Source organism: Ahaetulla prasina, chromosome 12, assembly GCF_028640845.1.
Source record: "Ahaetulla prasina isolate Xishuangbanna chromosome 12, ASM2864084v1, whole genome shotgun sequence".
Lineage (NCBI taxonomy): Eukaryota > Metazoa > Chordata > Lepidosauria > Squamata > Colubridae > Ahaetulla > Ahaetulla prasina.
This window is the reverse complement of record NC_080550.1, coordinates 5,757,799-5,778,777: the sequence shown is the minus strand read 5'-3', so window position 1 is coordinate 5,778,777 and position 20,979 is coordinate 5,757,799. Positions and strand designations below refer to the sequence as shown.

Sequence of the window (20,979 nt, the reverse complement as noted above, 5' to 3'; positions counted from 1 at the left end):
TTTTCTTGTCCTTTCGTGTATCTATTACTCCATTCCAATCTCCCAATATAATGCATGATTTATAATCCCATAGAATCAACTTATCATATAACATTCTATAAAATTTTTCTTGTTGCTGATTGGGTGCATATATACCAAGCAAGAGAGTCCTTTTTGTTTCTATTGTAAGTTCAATAGCAATATATCTTCCGTGAATATCTGCCTCTATTAACTTGGCTGGTATATCTTTTCTCAAATAAACCACTATGCCATGTTTTTTCTCCAAAGCTGAAGCAACAAAATGTTTACCTAACTTTGAGTTTATTAGGTACTTTTGATCTGATAATTTAATATGCTTCTTGTAAGCAAATAACATCATTTTAAATTGTTTCAAATAATGAAATATTTTCTTCTCTTCTGAGCTGAGTTCAAACCATTGACATTCCAAGTCAAGATTTTATTTGCCATTACTGGGCTGCTGAAGCCTTTGAGCAATCAACTGAAGATCGTCCTCCCGTATCTTCGGCCGTGCTCCTCCCACCGCTTCTGTAGCAGAATCCTGAACTTTACTTTGAGTTTGTTGCTCCTTTTCTTTACGCTTAAGGGCTCCCTCGTCAGTCTTTGTTCTTGTGGTTGTTCCTCAGATGGTAACATCACTGGAATCACCTCAGCTTCCACACCCATTTGAGTGTCTTGAATTCTTTTTTCTATTATTTCTATTTCAAATTTCAGCACTGTAGAAAGAAAATCTTTGGCCTTAAGCACTGTGGCAATACGATATCGCCTTCGCTGATAATATACTGTCAAGCCAACTGGAACCTCCCATCTAAATTGAATCTGGTATTTCTTAAGTTCTTGTGTAAAAATGTAAAGTCCTTTCTATCCCTTAACATCTTGGGAGGAATCTCTTTCAAAACCTTCAACTACTGTTCCGCTATTTTCAAGTTTTTCTGAAAAGCAACTTGCAAAATTTGATTCCTCACTGTTCTTTTCAAAAAATAAACCACAATGTCTCTAGGAAGTTTCTTTTGCCTAGCAATCCAAGAATTAACTCTATAAATTTTGTCAATTTGATAAGCAACCTCTTGTGGATCAAGTTCAATAAATTCAGCCAGAGCTTCTGATAAAAATTTTTTTAAATCTTCCCCTTTGTCCTCATTCAAACCTCTAATTCTCAGAGCTCCTTCCATCATTCTATACTGCATCACCACCACTTGATCTTCATTTTTATCCAATTTGATTTGCATTCCCCATTCTATTTTCTATTTGTTGATTTGACTGAACAATTTCTTGCACCTCCTCCTCCACCACCTCCAGTCTTTTGCCAAACCTTGAAAAGCCATCAAGATATCTTCTCTTATTTTTATTATTCTCTTTTATTTCTTCTCTTATTTTCTCATTATTATCCATAATCTCCTTAAACCTTTCTTCAGACACTTTCCTTGCTCTTTAATCAGATCTTCTAAAGCTGGTTCAGAACCCTTCTGCCCCCAGTCTTAGGTGGTTTAGTAGCCATTTCAGTTTTAAAATTCACAAAATATAAGTCTAGAAACTTCTCTTTTCCCTTTAAGTATAGGAGAGCTCAGTTCACTTCATTAAAATCCACACATAACATATCTTATCTACTTAGTTGCACAGACTGTTTAAAATTCCATTCGTCACTTCACTCCCGTTCAGGTGCCATCTTTAAGAGTCAATTAAAACAAAGGAAAAAAAGAAAAAATTTCTTTTTAGAAGGTAGAAGTCAGGAAATCAAAAATACTTGCAATCCAATAATTGTCCGCTGGCACTCATTCCGTCTGCTTAAAGAGATCCATAAAGATAAGACAATTAGCAGAGATGGACACTTTCTTCTTTTCCTGCTTTTGCAGGCACGCACTGAAGTCGGAGGGCAGGAATATTTATGGGACCCGTCGACCCTTCGAGGCTCTGCTTAATTAAAACAAAGCCTCTGGGGAGGTCTACCAACATTTCCTGCTGCTCTTATCTTTCCTCTTTCATCCAGAGAAAAAGATTAAAGCCGGCTTTTCCTGGCTTTTACGATGTTCAGTGCGGAGCCCCTTTAATTAGGGCTCAGCGAAGAGGTGGAGCCACCCGGAAGTCCAATAGTTCATTTTTTTAAGCCTAAAGGTCCAGGCTGTCAAATTAAAGAAGAAATACGCATGTATACCACTTCCGTGGTCCAGCTGAATATAGATAAATATAAGCATTCTCTGGGGTGTACATTTTGAAATGTTTTATTAGATAATTGAAACATAATACATTTGTTTCTTTTTCATGGCTACATTTCTAAAAAGGAGGCAACCTTGCACTGTCTCTGAAGTTTTCCAGTTTTCCTGGGTCCTCTTTGTTTATGCAAAAGGTAAGACTGTTTTTTTTCCCCTATTGATTAGAATGTAAAAACAGTAATGATGCTGGGTAACAACCAGGCCATTATATTTCTGCCTTGCTTTCAGAAAGATTGGGATAGGACATCTTTTGGAATAGGATAAATACATAGATTTGATAAATTAGTAAAATATCCTTTTACTGTTAAATGAGCATCTCAGTTTTATTTTTATTATGAGCCAGAAGTTTTCAGTATGAAATGTTTCTACGATTTTATAGAATAGGTTTACACCAATTGCGAATAGTTATGCTGACAAGCTTGCACTTTATATATTTTTTTTTATTTGCATTTATATCCCGCCCTTCTCCGAAGACTCAGGGCAGCTTACACTATGTCAAGCAATAGTCTTCATCCATTTGTACATTATATACAAAGTCAACTTATTGGCCCCAACAATCTGGGTCCTCATTTTACCTACCTTATAAAGGATGGAAGGCTGAGTCAACCTTGGGCCTGGTGGGACTTGAACCTGCAGTAATTGCAAGCAGCTGCTGTTAATAACAAACTGTCTTAGCAGTCTGAGCCACTCAAAGACTCTTTATATATGCCTTTGTATCTAAAATAAATATTCTGTGAGCTTTTTTCTAAGTTTTTAATGGTAAGTATTAGAAAACAAACACTTCACATAATGTTGCAAAGCCATTTCCTAGACGTTTTAAACATAAAAACCTCTTTAAAATTTCAAGCCTTTTATTTTAAAATATTTGAAAAATACAGTTCAATAAGGTTTTGTTAAAGTTCATACCAGTAAAATATGTTCCAATTGTGTGGAACACAACATATCAATACACAGTTAGAAAAACCCTTTCCTTCAGTTAAGAAAGAAATCCCATCTGCTAAACAATATTAAGAGAGTTGCCAGAAGTCAGCACTGACTTGAAGGCATAGAACCACACAAAAAAATTACGGTAGAGGTTTCTGTAAGTGAGAAGTACAGAACTAACTTTTTGTCTGTTTACAATAAAATACATAACCCCACCTTATAAATACGCAGAGCCTTAAAGTGAGGAAAATGACTTATAATACTTCTAAGTCCAGGAATTCAAAATACATACAGACACAGTTTGTTTCTGTTTCTTTTTGTTGGGTGAAGAGGTTTCTGCTGTTTATCATAGCAACCATACTTCAAAGGGCAGGTTTGGGCTTGTTTGAGTGATAGGCTTTCTAGCTTAAAGGATGGCATCATTTCCTGCGTGGAAAATCTGCAGATGTCTTGCCTCCTTGTAATTCAGACTGCTTTTCCCATGAAGGCACATGGTAGGACAAATACTAACTTCCCGTAAACCGATTTTTAGCAACATTGACTATTAATTTTGTATACTTAGTTTTCCCCTTTTAAATAATTATCTTCCGCTTGTCTAAATTTATAACACATACTATTTGAAACTATTATTAAATAGATGTGATATTTTAGTTTGTCTATTTATTTCAAATGGAAATAGACTCAACTTAAGAAGTGAAAGACTTCATTTGAAGCTTAGAAACATTACTTTCTGATATTTAACTTTGGTTAAGAGAAAATCATTCTTAAAGAATATGGCTTCGTACAAATTTACCGTATTAATTCTCCTCTCTATATCAAGATCAGTGCATAACTGAATATTTTTGGATTTCATCATAATATTCATCCTAACATTTTAATAAATTTTTACAGCAAGTCTGAAACAAACCACAAACTAAAGAATTGATTTATTTGAAATGTAGGCATATGTTCTCAAGATTTCATCTGGTTATTGTTAAAAAATGTGGTGTACAAATTTATTAATTTAGGTTAAAAATAAATAAATTTCTGTTGAATTATATTATCTGTTTCCATATTGAATTTCACAGGCAATTTCCCTATGATCAGTGATGATTTGGTAAATTCATACCATCTGTTACTGTGCGTCCTTGATTTAGTTTATGGGAATTCTTTGCAGTGCCCAAATCGTAAGGAGATTCTGAATCCAAGTTTTAAGGGTAAATTTAATACTTTTTTTTATTATACTGCTTTCTGAGTATTATAATTTATATTTAATTAATTTAAATCTTAAAATGTGGCTAGCAAAATGCTGTATAAATATTGTGCTAAATGGTTTGCCCATTTGCTTTCTTGTGATATCCAGTCATTTATTAAAAGCTTACCATAAAAAAAGCTTACCATAGAGGAAAATTATTCATATTCAGACTTAACTAACTGACCTGATGAAAATTGAAGAGCAAGAAAATCGCTTCATGCTTTTAAAAGAACAACAGATCTTACACACAGGAAATTGATTGTTTGTGGGAGGTTGGTTTTTTTTTCTCTTTTCCATTTGTCCATTTAGGAAGATAGAAAAATGTTTTTCATTTCTCTTTCTCTTGCCCTCTTCCCACCTAACCATTACAAAGGGCTGCCTGAAGATTTTCACAGTAAGGATTTTAAGCTCTTGTCTGAAGCCCCTTGCATCATTGACAAACTCTGCTCCTTGCACGATGGCTTGGTTTTGGAAGCCAAGGGAATAAAAGAACATTTCTGGAAGCCCTATGTGAAAAAACTCTTTGAGAAAAAGGTGTGTCATTGGATAACAATTCTAACCTATCTTCAGAATCACTATAGCTCCATTATTGATGGTTAACTTCAGTTATCTCCCCCCACTCTTTTTTTAGATCCTAAAAGGAAAAGAGGAGAACCTGACAGGTTTTTTGGATCCTGGAAACTTTGCAGAAAGCTTGTAAGTACCATAAAACAATGGTACTACTAATTTCAGGATTTTCTGGGTACAAAGGATCCACTTGTGACTCAGGTTGGGTTTCACAATTTTATGTAAGCTTGTAAAAACGTTTGCAAGCATTTATACTTCGATCAGCCCCTTGCCTTTCTCCCATTTCTCATTCCAGTAAGGCCATCAACAAGGCCTACGAGGAATACATACTATCAGTTGGAAATCTAGATGAGAGGATCTTTCTTGGAGAAGATGCCGATGAGGAAATCGGAACCCTGCGAAGATGTTTAAACACAGCTTCGGAGATGGAAACAGCCGAAAGAGTACAAATGAAATATAATCTTCAGGAACACTTTGAACGGGTGAGTCTAAACACGGTCTCTTCTGAAGTTAGCTCCATGATGATCAGTCTTATTTCAAGTTCTATCAAACAGAATCTAGGACAGTGATGGCGAACATCGTGCACACACTCGTCAGAGCCGCACTACGGAAAAGCCAAAATTCCGGGTTCTCGCACGCATGTGTGCCTAACAATCAGCTGGCTGGTACACATGCATAGGCCGGTTTTTGGTACTGCCATGTGCATGAAGGGATTGCACTCCGGAAAAGCCAAACTTCCAGGTTCTGGCAGCATGTGCATCCAACAATCATCTGGCTGGTGCGTGCACACACACCGGTTTTTGGCACTGCCGCGCACGCGAAGGACAGCTGATCATCACATGTGCATGCGTGCCAGAAATCCGGAAGACAAACGGGCAAGGCCTTGTGTGCTGGGTGACATGGCTTCGCGTGCCACTTTGAACACACGTGCCATAGGTTCGCCATCACAGATCTAGGACCTACCCAAGGGGACAGAACGAAAAAGCTCTTTTATTCTAAAGAGGATGTTTATCCGTTGACAAACATTCCATTATTTCATTTAACATAGTTATTAAAATTTAAATTAACCAATAAGGGGTAAATCTTGGTAGCTCACAGGTTTTTTTTTAAGTTATTTCATTTTGTCACAACAGTATACACAAACATCGACATAAAACAACAACACATCATAAAAGAAATATATATATATAAGCAAAAGTATGCAACAACTATGTTAATTTGATATAATGAAGGGAACAATAGGACAGGAACGGTAGGCACTTTTGTGCTCTTATGCTCTTATAGTCCTCTTAGGAATGGGGTGAGGTCAATAGTAGACAGTTTTTGGTTGAAGATTTTGGGGTTTTGAGTAGAAACTATAGAGTCAGGTAATGAGTTCCAAGCGTTAACAACTCTCTTACAGAAGTCATATTTTCTGCAGTCAAATTTGAAGCGGTTGACATTAAGTTTGAATCTATTGTTTGCTCTTGTATTATTGCGATTGAAGCTGAAGTAGTCTTTTACAGGAAGGATATTGCAATAGATGATTCTGTGAGTTAAACACAGGTCATGTCGGAGTCGGCGGAGTTCTAAATTTTCTAATCCCAGGATTTCAAGCCTGGTGGCATAAGGTATTTTGTTGTTTTTGGAGGAGCGAAGAACTCTTCTAGTAAAGTATTTCTGGATGCGTTCGGTTGTATTAATGTCAGAGATGTGGTATGGGTTCCAGACGGATGAGCTGTATTCAAGAATGGGTCTTGCAAATGTTTTGTATGCTCTGGTTAGTAGTGTAGAGTTTTTGGAAAAGAAGCTGTGTAAAATTAGGTTTACAACTCTTAGAGCCTTTTTTGCTATGTAGTTGCAGTGGGCTTTGGCATTTAGGTCATTTGATATGAAAACTCCAAGGTCTTTGACAGGGTGGGGGTCATCAGTAAGGTAATGTCCATCAAGCTTGTACTTGAAGTTGATATGAGGGGTCCTTGGTGATCTCTGAGCTTGCTTGTTTTCTTGCAGAGGCTTCATTATCCAAACTAGGTATCATCACCTAGTTGGGTAATGTCTGCAAGAAAACAGCTAAACCCAGAGACCGCCAAGGATCCCTCCAAGTTTAATTAGCTTAGCTTATCATATATATCACTTCTCAGTCTCGCATCCTGATTAAGAGCTACTGGTCTGTCCGTTAATTGCTGTGTCCCTTTAAAGCAATCATAGTGCCCATTTTCACCCCAGATTATCAGAAAATGCCAACAGTTTATCTTTGACCCTGTACTTCTTCTTTTTCTTACGCAATTTATAGGGGCATTGCTCTCTATAGATATCTTAATAGGGAGACTATGGGTTAGAAAAAGAGGCAGATTTCAGTCCAAAGAAGGCATAACCAGGGATAAGCGTGGTTGGAGTTGATGAAGGTGGATTTTCTGAATCCAAATTTTAGTTGAAAGCACAGGAACTTTCTTGAAACACCTTTCATCTTTGTTTCTTTTGATTAGACAAAATCTTTCAGAATATCTACACCTCTTACTGGCCGGAAATACATCAAGGATAGTGATCCTTACTTAAGCCCCATTTCCATCGCGACCCACTGTTTGACACGGCTTCACACAATGTTGGCAGGGCTGAAGAATGCCCCTAGTGAGAATCTGGAGCAAATTCTGAGGTCAGTAGAATCGCCCTCCTTCCACTTCCCAAATAGGTGGGTTACATGACGATTCAAAATTGGGCAGGTGGCTGAAATTTAAACAGGATTTATTTGGTGAAGTGGCACTCTTTTTAAGAATTCTATGTGATATTATATGCTTTTTTTAAAAAAAATCCCCAAAGTGGACTGTGTTCTTTAGTGATGTTAAGTGTGCAATAAATCAATTCGTGAACACTGCAACACCGTACAAAGTTAAATCTTTGAAGCTAAGCACAGGTTTTAATTTCTTTTAGTGATAAATGCTTGGATAAAGGCATCGTTTTTAAAAGCCTCCTGTATAAAACTACATACACATACAGATGTTTTCTTTCAAAAGTGGCAAATCTACATTATTCACTTGTTCGTTGACAGGGGGTGTTCCAGGGATCCTTCTCAGTCCATTGCCAATAGAGTGAAAGAAATGTATGAAATTTATTCTCAAAAGGCACCATCTTCTGGAGAATCTGGGAACTTCCCCAAAGGTGAGAAAGAGTTTTTGCTATGTTTTGTGTTCCATGAAGACTCTAGTTTTAGTATTAAACCGGGGATGAAATGCTACTGGATCGCACGATTCGGTAGAGATAACGGCCAGTAGTTCGGTGATCCAGTAGCAATGGCAGGGCGAAGCTCTGCCCACCCGCCTGGGTGTCATTACTTCCTGGTTTTAACCAGGAAGTAATGTGATTTTTTTCCTTCTGTGCATGCGCAGAAGGTTTTGCGCATGTGCAGAAGGTCTGTGCGCACATGTGATGCGCAGTGCGTGGACTCACGAGCCGGTAAGGAAGGTAAGTAGATTTCACCCTTGTATTAAACTAAATATTTAATTTAACATTTTTACTTGGTATATTCTTACATTTTATCACAATAGAAGAATGATCATTTATTATTATTTATCAAATTCATTGGCTATGCCACTTAGCACAGGGTAACTCTGGGAAGCTTACAATATTATTCCTTCCTTAGCGTATATGAGGTATGATGTATAATAGGAATTCTGTTTCTTTACAAGCTCATTCTTAATTAATTATTGTTCATTTCAAGAGATCTTAAAATAGTTCATGTTTCAAGAAACCAGTTCTGAGGGAGAAAGGACCCACGTGTGTGTGTGTGTGTGTGTTTAATGATTATTTTACTGGTAGTTCATAACCCCCTGAAAGTTTTCTTTTCTTTTTTAAAATATTATGCGTAAACAGTGCTTATTTTATGTTTACACGATTATTTCAGATCTTGTTGGTAAACACTTCCGTCTTGCTGAGGTCCTTTATTATAAGGTTTTGGAATCCGTCCTAAAGCAAGAAAAAAAAAGACTTGAAGATGCTGACTTATCTGTAAGTACAGTCCAGTGATTTGCATAAATGTTCTCTTTTTAAAAAAAGATGGCATCTACAGGAAAATGCAGCATAGAACACTGAGATAAGATGCAAAACTGGCCAGAATTTGATACTTAACCATACTGATTCCATACATTCAGTCTTCAGTTTGTTCACTGCTTTTCACAGAAAAAATCAATTGATAATTTGGCAAAGGGATATAATGTCAAGAGAGCCCCCATGATTTAACCAACTGTGATGAGAGATGAGAATAGGAGATTTTGCTTAGGGAACAGATAAAAGCAGAGGAGCCCACAGCTGAAAAACGTGCACAGAAAGAAACTTCGCCCTGATCATCACAAGGTTTAGGACACCCCAATATGGCTCAGTGGCTAAGACGCTGAGCTTGTCGATCGAAAGGTCGGCAGGTCAGTGGTTCGAATCCCTAGTGCCGCGAAACGGGGTGAGCTCCTGTTACTTGTCCCAGCTTCTGCCAACCTAGCAGTTTGAAAGCACGTAAAAAAAAAATGCAAGTAGAAAAATAGGGACCACCTTCCGTGCGCCTTTGGCATTGAGTCATGCCGGCCACATGACCACGGAGACGTCTCCGGACAGCGCTGGCTCTTCGACTTTGAAATGGAGATGAGCACCGCCCCCTAGAGTCAGGAACAACTAGAACGTATGTGCAAGGGGAACCTTTACCTTTACCTAATATGTAATCAGGATGTTTTACTAAGCTTCTTCAGTGTCCCCTTCCACTTAAATCCGCTTTGTGTATGTTTCTTAATGGACAGATAGCATTGCAGGTGCATTTTAAAACAACCTATCGATGCTTGGCAATTTAGGCACATGATAATCTTAACGAACAATAAATATCTGATTTTTGTACTGACCTGCCCTCTTTTTTTTTTTTTTTTTAATTCTAGGCCATCCTGGAGCACGATGTCTTTCATAAGTCCCTCATGGCCTGTTGCCTTGAAATAATTATTTACTCCTACAAGACAGCAGATAGTTTCCCATTCATCACAGATGTTTTTGATGTTCCTGCCTTCCACTTTTATAAGGTAAATCCTTTGCGTGAAGTGCTGCAACAAATTAATGTAGTTGCTGTTAAAGGCACAGGCCAGGAAAAACAAGAGTAGAGCGGCATGTGTCAGGCGCAAGAAATCAACAACCGGGATGGAGTTTATTCCATGCTACCTATATACAGGCTACCTGATTTACTAACGGTCAAGGAAAATTGGCACCAGATAAGAGACAACTGTCTTCAAGGGAGGCTGGACTTAGGGCTCTTACAGGGCGTAGAGATTCCATACTGATGATGTGTTTGACCCCACCCTCAAGCTTATCCTGGTCATTTCCTGCAGTATGTTCCTCTGTGCCATATTACTCTGGACACACAGAAGCTGCAGCCTATGTGCTTCTCCAATGCAGAGATGTTCATACTCCCTCATCTCAGCATTTTGCATAAAGAGCCAGAACACATAGGACAATTCTACACTTCCATTCAGATACTACACTGCTTCCAGATACTAACCCTGCTATAATATATCATGTTGCCAGGTTTCGCCCAGCAGTGCTTAAGCTTGTCTTAGTGAGCATTTAGTTCATCAGACTACAGTGCTCTGTACGGTGATAGATTTAGTCTGCCACATGTTAGAGAGCTTGGTCTGGTGGTTAAGGCACCAGGCTAGAAAACAGGAGACCATGAGTTCAAGTTACACTTTAGGCATGAAAGCCAGCTGGGTGACTTAAAGCCAGGCATCCTTTCTTAGCCCAATCCACCTCACAGGATTCTTGTGGGTAAAATAGGAGAAGGAAGGTGCATTGGATATGTTTGCCACCTCGAGCTATTTGTAAAAATAATAGAGGCGGGATATAAATAAATAAAATAAACATTGCTTTTTTATGCTGCCCTATAAACATCTAATGTTCAGGCCTCTCCTTTTAGATTCATTTTAGACTTTTGGTCCTTCTATGTACTCTTATCTTTGAGTTTTTTTTCTAATTATGGCTCTTAGACTGATGTACTTTCTCCTGCTTTTTGAATGACTGTACCCCACCTTCTTTATTGTTGATCCTTGTCCATAATAAAGACTTGATACGATATATTGCAGGTAATCGAGATCCTGATCAGAGCGGAAGATGGCCTTTGCAGAGAAGTGGTGAAGCATCTCAACCACATTGAAGAACAGATTTTAGAAAGCCTGGCATGGAAACCGGAATCTCCACTCTGGGATAAAATAAAAGAAAATGAAAATAAGGTTCCTACCTGTGAAGAGGTAGAAGACAAAATTCTTTTCTTTTGTTCCTTTGTGACTTGTACAAAGACTTTTACTAGAAATGTCCAAAAGACTTTGAGCAATGGGAATTCTTAGATGCCTAAATATCTATAAAATCCTGATGAAATACCTTGTGCTTTTAGGTGATGCCACCTCAGTATTTTGAAAGATCAAATGGCAACAGCGTGGCTGGTTCCCCTTTAACTCCAAGGAGATTAAATGAAGTTCGTGCTGAAACTGGAACACAGGGAAAGGGTAAGCGTTTCCAAATTTACAGAAGATAATAAGCTTATATTTAAAATTTCTCCAGTTTTGGGAAAATATATATTATTAATGCAGGTAGTCTTTGACTTACCACCATAATTGAGCCTGGGATTACAGTTGTGAGTCGTTACAGATGTAGGTTGAGGCACCCACATGACCAGAAGTAATATTTCATCTTTTTTTCAGAGTGGTTGTTAAAGCTAACCCAGGGGTCTGCAAACTTGGCTCTTTTAAGACTTGTGGACTTCAACTCCCAGGGTTCCTGGAACTCTGGGAGTTGAAGTCCACAAGTCTTAAAAGAGCCAAGTTTGCAGACCCCTGAGCTAACCCATTCCTTTGAATGGATGTTTGTTTTTTGTTTTTTTGCCAGAAATCAGCAGAAAGACATTTGCAGTCATAGAACTGCAAAATGCCACAATTAGATCATAAACTGACCTGTTGGACATGCGGCTATGGGACAGGGTGTGTGTGTGTCCATTTATGATGTCTGGGAGTGCTTTATGAGCCATAAAGTTGATGTTCCATGGTCATTGTAAATTTGAGCAGTTGTAAACGAGTGGCTATTCAGTGAGGCCACATCTTTTTGTTGTTGTGGCATCTTGAGCTAAGTTAGAAAGTGGTCATAAGTCTCAGGAAGCTATTCGCATTTACTGTCTCCCTTCTATGACCCGCCCTTGTATCCTTCCTTTCCTTAATCTTCCTATCAACTTCATTTAATGACCCTGTAATCCCTTGCATAAGGGTGGAGTCTGGGCAACTGAATGGAGCTGTTTACTGGCCGGGTGCTTTTCCTGTTGCCAGTATGGAACTGTATTCAGCAGATACATTCTCATTGTGCCCAGAGAGAGAAATATCTGCCTCTACCCAAGATCGAACTCGCAGCCTCCTGATTGTGAGGCGAGAGCTCCACCTCTAGGCCACCACACCACTCTTTCCTTAATCTTCCTATCCAGTGTAGGGCCCAGAGATGAGGTTAAAGCCCTTTCAAATCATGAACTGTTGCACGCTTGCTCTGCTCTGCTTCTTGAACTGCTGGCATGTCTAAAAGAGCTCAGTGATACAAGCCGTTTGAGATTGCCCTTAGTTTCTTTACCCAGGTTACCGTATTTTTCGGAGTATAAGACGCACCTTAGTTTTTTGGGAAGGAAAATAAGAAAAAAGATGATTGGCAGGTGGATTGGCCTCCCAGAATTACCCCCAATCAGCTGTTCCCAGAGGTGAATTTTAGCAACAGGTTCCTTGGTTGTGAGCTCTGTGCCTTGCTTTTTTTTTCTGGCTTTTTTTTTTCCTGCCTCTGAAAGCCTCCAAAACAGAACTTCAGGAAAAAAAGCCTCTGAAGCTCTGTTTGGGAGCTGCTTTTCTGAAACTGTATTTGGGGGCTTTTTTTCTGAAGCTCTGTTTGGGAGCTTTTTTTCTGAAGCTTCTTTCAGCCTCTGAAACCTTGTTTGTAGCCCCACGCAGTTTGAGAAGCTGCGTGGGGCTACATTCGGAGTATAAGAAACACCCAGATTTTCACCCTCTTTTTTGGGGGGAAAAGGTGCGTCTTATACTCCAAAAAATATAGTATATCACATCTGCTTCCCCCCCCCCCGCCCTTCCCTTTGTGATCTCTGCAGGCATTTCGTTTTCTCCAGCCACCCTCTACGAACGGTACAGCTCTCCAACCACCAACCCTACCAGAAGGAGGCTGTTTGTCGATAACGACTCCTCCGGGGAGGCCCCTCGGACACCTGTGAGGGTCTCTCAGCCACCTGTGATCAGCACTGTGCCTGTGCAGAACGTCTCCTCCGATACCATCCCTGTCACTCCGGTGCCTGGACAGACTTTGGTAACCGTGGCAACCGCCACGGTGACTGCAAATAACGGACAGACAGTTACCATACCTGTGCAAGGTGAGGTGGATTAGCGCACGGACGAGAAATAATGCTTCCTTAAATTGTGGTACGGCTGGTGGCTAAGGAAGGACCACATTAACATCGAGAATGCAGCCTATTTTTCGTTGGCCAAGTGTGATTGGACACATAAGGAATTTGTCTGCGCTGCATAAACTCTCAGTGTACATACAAACAACAAGTAATATAATCGTAAGATACCAATAGGAGAAGGGATAGGAAAAGGGGAAGGATGGGTAGCAATATAGCACTAGTGCACGTGTAAATATCCTTAGATCTAAGACAGTGCTGTGGGGATTAGCTATTTAGCAGAATGATGGCACGAGAAAAAACTAAGTCTGGTTATTTTTTGGCATGCAATGCTCTATAGTGGCATCCTGAGGGGAGAAGTTGAATCAGTTTATGTCTAGAATGCAAGGGGTCTTCCATCTAGTTTTCCAACTTAAAATAATTTGGGGGGGGTCTTTCCTGTCCAAAGGGGGGAAAATACCAATTGCCAAATCTATTCCTTGGCGGTACGATTATATAATAAAGGACGTGGTGGCTCAGTGGCTAAGATGCTGAGCTTGACAATCGAAAGGTGGGCAGTTCAGCGGTTCGAATCCCTAGTGCCGCGCGTAACGGGGTGAGCTCCTGTTACTTGTCCCAGCTTCTGCCAACCTAGCAGTTCGAAAGCACGTAAAAAATACAAGTAGAAAAATAGGGACCACCTTTGATGGGAAGGTGCGCCTTTGGCATTTAGTCATGCAGGCCACATGACCACGGAGACGTCTTCAGACAGCGCTGGCTCTTCGGCTTTGAAACGGAGATGAGCACCGCCCCCTAGAGTCGGGAACGACCAACACATATATGTGCCAGGGGAATCTTTATCTTTACCTTTACCTTAGGATTATATATATATATATTTCCACTTCCTTTGACAGGCATTGCCAATGAAAATGGGGGCATAACATTCATTCCGGTCCACGTCAACGTTGGTGGGCAGACTCAGTCACTGTCTAGTTCCATCCCACCTCTCAGTGCGCAGAGCCTCGCTGGCACGCTGAGTTCTCAGCAGATGACTGGCCCAACCCTTCAGTTGCAAGGCCAGCTCCAACAGGTGGCCCATCCTGGAGAACGACGACAAAAGCAACAGATCAGTAGTGGTGGCAACAGATCCCGAAAAGCTGGCTCACTCACTCTCTTCTTTAGAAAGGTACATCGACCCTGGAAAAGAGACCGTTTGCCGTAGTGGTTAAGGTGCTGGCCTAGAAACCAGGAGACAGGGAATTCTAGCTCCGCCTTAGTCAGGAAATCCAGCTGGGTGACTTTTGTTCAATCACCAGGAGACTTGTGAGTTCTAGTCCTGCCTGGGGCAATGGAGCAGGGGGAAAAAAATCTGATACGATAAGTGTCCAGAATGTCCAGAAGTGGATTGAAACAGGAGTAATTGTCAAACGTGTCTCTGTCAGAAGACTGAGTCGAAAACTGGGCCCAACGGACACGAATGGGGGCGTGGCCAACAATTATGACTCAGTCTCTGGGCAGATTGCACAGTATCAACCCACTTCTGGACCATTCCACAGTCCATGGGAGCCTTGTGAGTTCTAGTCTTGCCTTAGGCATGAAAACCAGCTGGGTGACGTTGGCCTAGTCACCCTCTCGGTCCAAACCACCTCACAGGGTGGTGGTTGTGGGGAAAAGAGGAGGAGGAAAGAGTATTAGGTATGTTTGTCTCCTTGAGTTATTTATAAAAAATAACAAAGGTGAGGTAGTAAAATAATATATAAAAATAACTATCGTAAACCCAGTCAAGGAACTACCAAGACCATTCCTACCAACATTGACAGAGCAAGCCACTAACATATAAAATGAGAGGAAACCTCATTCCTTACTATCACTGATGTTGTTACCGAGCTTGATAATGAAACGTCTGCAAGAAAACATTCAAGCTCAGAGAGCACCAAGGATCCCACAGTTCAATCCTGAGCCAAAAATATTCTCTTCTATTGACACAATTAAAGTATATGGCATGTTTTGCAAAGAAAACTCTTCCCCCTGTCTTTTCCCGAACGCTGTACTCCCGTGAAGCATTTTCATAATTTTTCATCTGGATGCGGAAAAAACATTATTCTATGAAAAACAACAACCCATATGTCTTCTAACTCTGATAGTATTTCCTGGCTTCAACAGGTATTTTATTTAGCAAGCGTTCGTCTGCGGGATATCTGTATCAGGCTGGATATTTCCGACGAGCTGAGAAAGAAGATCTGGACCTGTTTTGAATTTTCACTGGTACAATGTTCGGAGCTCATGATGGACCGACATCTCGATCAGCTGTTAATGTGTGCTGTTTATGTAATTGCAAAGGTAAATTTCCACCAATTTCATTTAACTTGGAAGATAAAAAAAAATACCTAGTGTTAATGGATGCCTTCCATTCCAGGTTACCAAAGAAGACACTTCATTTCAGAACATCATGCGCTGCTATCGAATGCAGCCCCAGGCCAAAAGCCACGTGAGAACATTTTCTTTGTTCCAGTATTCAATCATCTTCTTTTAATGACCCCATAATCCCTTGCAGAGTGGAGCCTAGGCAACTGAATCGAGCGGAGTGTTTACTGGCCAGATGACCTTCCTGTCGCCAATGCAGAGTTTTGTTCAGCAGATACATTCTCAGTGTGCCCAGAAAGAGAAATATCCGCCTCTACCTAGGATCAAACTCACAGCCTCCTGATTGTGAGGCGAGAGCTCTACCTCTAAGCCACTGCACCATTCTCATTCCTGCATTCAATACTACATTCAGTTGTTTTATTGAGTTCATTTTCTTCAATCATGAGTTTTTAGTTCAGCCTTAAGGGGAAAATTCCAGATATTGGCGCAGCCTTCAAGGTTAGCACCCAATTTTATTAAAGAAGGTCATATCTGTCCAGTCCTACCTAGTGAAAAAAAGGGCCTTCTATAAAACTATTGTGAAATGCAATACAGAAACGCTTCCCTCTGTATCTCAGATTTGTGCTGCTTATACTTGAAATTTCGAGTTCCATCTAGCTGGGCTTGGTGTTGTTAGAAGAATAACTCTCCCATACAAAGCTCATTTTTTTTATTCACCAAGGCCATTTTCCCTTCTGAAATAATTTTGCCTTTTTTAAGGTGTACCGCAGTGTATTGATTAAAGGCAGAAGACGAAGGAATTCTGGCACCAGCGACGCAAACAATCCGCAGAATTCCCCAGTGGAGAAAAATAAGGACCAAAGTAAGTGAATGTAGTAAATAGAAGACTAGCACTATTAAGGTCTCCCGTTTTCTAGCCTGTTGCCTTAACTACTAGTGTCAACTCTGAAGTTGGCCTGACTGAGGCCATCTTTGAGGCTTCAGTATTGCCACAACACGGATGAGGGTTAGGGAGGGGCAGTTGGAGAGAGATGGGGGTTTGTAGCCAAAACAAGATACTTTCCCCTGGGGACCAAGGACATTCCAACAGTTGGCTGAAGAGAGGAGGAGGAGGAGTGATGTTACCAAGCAATTGAACAGCACCCTGATTGGACCACGTGACTGTTTGAGAAAAGGGGAAAACTTTTAATTGGGTGAAAGCCACGGGAACCTTTAGAGTCTGTGCCAATATGATAGATTCAATAACTGTTCTTTGAGAAATCTACCTGCTTCGGAGTCTGATTGTTCCGGGTGTATTACTTGGAACCCTGACAACTAGACTAAAAAAAAAAAAGGCCAAAATAGACAGTGGTTTCATAAAACTATCCAATCCAGTGAATCGCAATCGGTCTTTGCAGCAAGCCGAGATTCCAGCCCAGTCATGAGGTCGAGTAGCACCCTGCCTGTTCCGCAGCCTAGTAGCGCACCTCCAACACCAACGCGACTGACCGGAGCCAGCAGCGACACTGAGGAAGAAGAACGTGGAGACCTGATTCAGTTTTATAATAATGTCTACACAGACCGAATTAAAGACTTCGCCCTGAAGTATTCCTCGGCCAACGGAGTAAGTAACCCTTTTTTCCCCCTTCCTTCTTCAGAATATGTAAGCTACTATCTGTCTGATTAACAACTGGAGTTACTCAGGTCGTCCTGCCATTACAATATTTTACTTTAAAAAAAAAAACCAATCTATTTTTGGGTGCGTGCGTGAATATTGACGTGATCTGGGCAGAAACTGGAAATAGTAAGAAGAGGGCTCTCTTACTAAGTCCATTGCAAATAAATCTCTAAGGTGAATTACAACAAAATGGAACCATCTTGTATTTGGCATAGGGGATTCTTGTATCCTGTAGGCTAAATTTTAAAAGCTGATAACTCCGAAAACTTATCACAATTCTCATATAGAATTTCTAAATTGCTCAGGACCATGAATGTAAAAAAAAAACCCCAAAACCAAGTGGATGTGTTGTGGTGCTTTAAGGTGTCAAATGCATTCCACGCTTTTTTTTTTTTGTGCTTGCTTGTTAATTGAATATGCATTTTATTGCTCTTTTGCATCAGACTGATGTTCCTCCCTTGTCTCCATATCCGTTTGTGAGAAGCGGCTCTCCACGCAGAGTCCAACTGTCCCAAAACCACCCGATTTATATTTCTCCCCACAAAAATGAGTGTCCAGTCTCTCGGCGTGAGAAAATATTCTACTATTTCAGTAGCAGCCCATCAAAGGTAAGAGCTGCTGTTTGATCACTCAGTGGTGCTGTTGCCCATTAAGTATTTTGAAATCTTATGTCATTTTAGTAAATCAATAACTACATGCTTTAGCAAGCTGTATATCTTTTTTCTATAAATATTCATGGCTGACTATATTTGTCAGTGAATGTCATTATTTATATGGCAGAGATGGGGGGAAGGCGGAGAGAGAGAGAGAGAGAGAAAGAAAGAAATATTTGGAAGATAAAATGCAAACTTTTATTTCTCAGTCATTTTATTCAAGTATTTAATGTTTTTCCAAAGCTGTAAGTTGTTAGGATGAATGTTGATTGGAGCCTTTTTAAAAATGAGACCAATGATTGAGACGGGGAAAAAAAAAGCTATTGTTTGAACTATGGGGATTTGAGATGTGATCTTGAAATATTAATTTACAGAGCAGGGGACTGAAGCAACCTCAGCCACGTTGCTTAAGGGGATTGCAAGAAGTTCAGCACGGTGTCAGTGGTTTAAAAGAGCGATGTAGAGATTAATCTTTGCAGTTGGATTTTCAGAGGAAAGTGGGGGGGGAAATGACCAGTTTTTCTTGCTCACTGCACATTTCAGAGACTTGAAGAGATTAACAGCATGATTAGAACGGGCGAGACCTCCACGAAAAAGAGGGGCATCGTCTTAGAGGAGGGGGCCGAATCACCAGCCAAGCGCATGTGTCCGGAAAACCACACGGCCCTGTTGAGAAGGTTGCAAGATGTGGCCAACGACCGAGGCTCTCACTGATGTCAAAGACTAGCCGAGGATTGATTGATTTCTTTTTTATTGCTATCTGGGGCTTTTCTTAACATTTGACCAGTAATAATAGAAGCCACGACTTCCACATCTCCAAGACATTTTTGGGGCAGGAAGGAAGTCCTTTTTTAAACCCCTGTGAGCCTGATGCTCCTGACATCCAGGGAGGAGTTTTCTGCTTACGTTACCACGGATGTCTTCTGCTCAAAGACAATCGGAAAGTTTGAAGAAGCAGCATTATTTCCTCCCTCACCCTGCAAGTCACACCAGCTTTGTTTGGATGTATCCCGTCAAGCGACAATCGATCCAGTTTACATCCTTTTTTTTTAATTTATTTGGTAGAAGGGATCGGTTTTAATCTTAGAACTGGAGAGACAAAGTATTTTTACATTAGCCCGTTAACTTTTTTTTTTACTTTTTTTTTTTAGCTAGTTGGGTCTCATCCAGTGTCGTGTTTAGAATCTGCAGTATTTTAATCGCATTTGGAAATGTGGCAGTCAGCAGTGATGGAATCAGCGCTGTGACTAATTATCTGACCCAGTTCAGAACTGCTGTGAACCTTCTTTTTAAATTAGGAGTGAAGATTCTTAGAACATTTGTCAGGCAGTAGTTAAAAAGCACACTGGAGACAGACCAGAAATTGAAATGGAGGGGAGAAGGGGAAGATTTAAACCTTCTCTTCTCTTCTCTTCTCTTCTCTTCTCTTCTCTTCTCTTCTCTTCTCACCTTTCTCCTCTCCTCTCCTTCTATGCCCTTCAGGTGATATGGGAATATTATGTATATATACACCACAATTTCCTTGTATTTTAGCTGTGCAATGTTTCCAGTCAGCTCCTATCAGCAGGTAGCACTTCACTAGTTCTCAAATGCAAATTAGAGTTTTGCAACCTTGGCAATGGCACTTTTGAAAAATAGATATAAAATATATATATATATATTTTAAATAGCAAACCCCAAGATGAAAAGCTGTGTAAAACTGCTTGAATTGTATTTATTCTGGAAGCGCACAGAAGTCCTACTGAACTCTCGGGTATGACTATTTTAAGATAGGACTGTTAGCCTTCCCTGTTTCTTAGTTTTATCGCAGCAGTTGGTTGTGTGGGTTCTTTATCAAAATGAGGAAAACACTGGCCATCCTGGATTATCGTTGCAGCTGTTTGGCCGGTTGCCATGTTTTAAACGGAGGTCAGGAAGAATGATGTAGAAGAAATAACCTGAAGAGGTCACCATCTAGCCTACTTGTGATCACAATGGCTCACTAGCATGCAGTAAGACCATTTCCTAGCCTTTTTTTTTTTTTAGGGATGCCATGGATTAAACCTAACACTCACTGTATGCATAAGAATGTGTGCTCCTCCACTGGACTACGGCTTTCATGTGGTTTCTAATACATGCTGAAAATTTCCATTCCCCCCCCTCCCCATAAAGGATCAAATTGAGTCTATAGAGAAGTTAACAAAGGTGTTCAGGCAATTGAATGATCACTTTGAAGACTAAATACGATCACGTTCAATATTGCCAAAATTTTGCCCTGGATTGCATTTGCAACAAGATCTGTGCTGTTCTTAAAATTGCTCCAAGAGTATCTAAATATAGGCATCGGAAGAGGGATTTTTAGCTTCATGAAATGATCGACTGGGCATAAATTGAATAAATCGGTCATGAAATAGGGCAAGTTTTGGTGCATGTAAGTTTCGCCCGTTCGGGTGATTCGTAAGTTTTAGAAAAGAAAAGGAAAAAACCAAAAAGGTCTAATTTAAAAAAAAAACCCACTACTAATTTAGCTTTCCATCAGGCACTGTCAGCAGCTGTGCTTCTTGCCTTCATAACTTCTCAAAAGGGGGGGGAAATAATTATGTGTCCCCTAGATTAAGCCATAGTTAAACCCTGTAAAATCCTTCCCTCACTTAATAGACTTTGGATTCAAAATTTCCATCCAGTTATCTTCTGGAGGCAAGAAGCTTTGCATCCAAAGTAGTGAAGATGCGCTTAAATTAACTATTGATACCATTATACAAATGATGTATTTCCTGATTTAACAGATTTGGGGGCATGATAGAAGCCCTTTTCCGTTAAATGGCCTGTTATCTTGAGGTTTTTCTATAGTCGGCAAATCAGAATTCCAAAGAACTCATACTTAAATTTTGCAAATATTTTATCCAAAGAAAACAACCACAACGTGAACTTTCTGCCATGATTGGTCTTTATTTTTTTTTTGTAAGATGTCACTAGTAACA

At 40.0% G+C, this 20,979-nt stretch overlaps 1 protein-coding gene across 6 annotated transcripts in view; it reads left to right on the top strand.

The window, feature by feature from the left end:
- RBL2 (RB transcriptional corepressor like 2) overlaps positions 1-20,979 on the top strand; it is a 73,670-nt gene that overhangs the window by 9,828 nt on the left and 42,863 nt on the right. For 2 of the 6 annotated variants that reach the window (XM_058155001.1, XM_058155004.1), the window contains exons 4-22: positions 2,277-2,341; positions 4,199-4,327; positions 4,739-4,899; positions 4,997-5,061; positions 5,228-5,414; positions 7,401-7,567; positions 7,961-8,070; positions 8,813-8,916; positions 9,825-9,962; positions 11,016-11,180; positions 11,324-11,435; positions 13,061-13,336; positions 14,260-14,531; positions 15,509-15,685; positions 15,762-15,833; positions 16,469-16,571; positions 17,107-17,312; positions 17,810-17,974; positions 18,563-20,947. In XM_058155001.1, the coding sequence (XP_058010984.1) occupies positions 2,277-2,341; positions 4,199-4,327; positions 4,739-4,899; positions 4,997-5,061; positions 5,228-5,414; positions 7,401-7,567; positions 7,961-8,070; positions 8,813-8,916; positions 9,825-9,962; positions 11,016-11,180; positions 11,324-11,435; positions 13,061-13,336; positions 14,260-14,531; positions 15,509-15,685; positions 15,762-15,833; positions 16,469-16,571; positions 17,107-17,312; positions 17,810-17,974; positions 18,563-18,733 (2,845 nt within the window). In that variant the 3' untranslated portion in view covers positions 18,734-20,947. Of the gene's footprint in view, positions 1-2,276; positions 2,342-4,198; positions 4,328-4,738; positions 4,900-4,996; positions 5,062-5,227; positions 5,415-7,400; positions 7,568-7,960; positions 8,071-8,812; positions 8,917-9,824; positions 9,963-11,015; positions 11,181-11,323; positions 11,436-13,060; positions 13,337-14,259; positions 14,532-15,508; positions 15,686-15,761; positions 15,834-16,468; positions 16,572-17,106; positions 17,313-17,809; positions 17,975-18,562; positions 20,948-20,979 lie in introns of those variants that run through there. The other 4 variants (XM_058155003.1, XM_058155002.1, XR_009151904.1 and 1 more) reach the window with 3 other exon arrangements.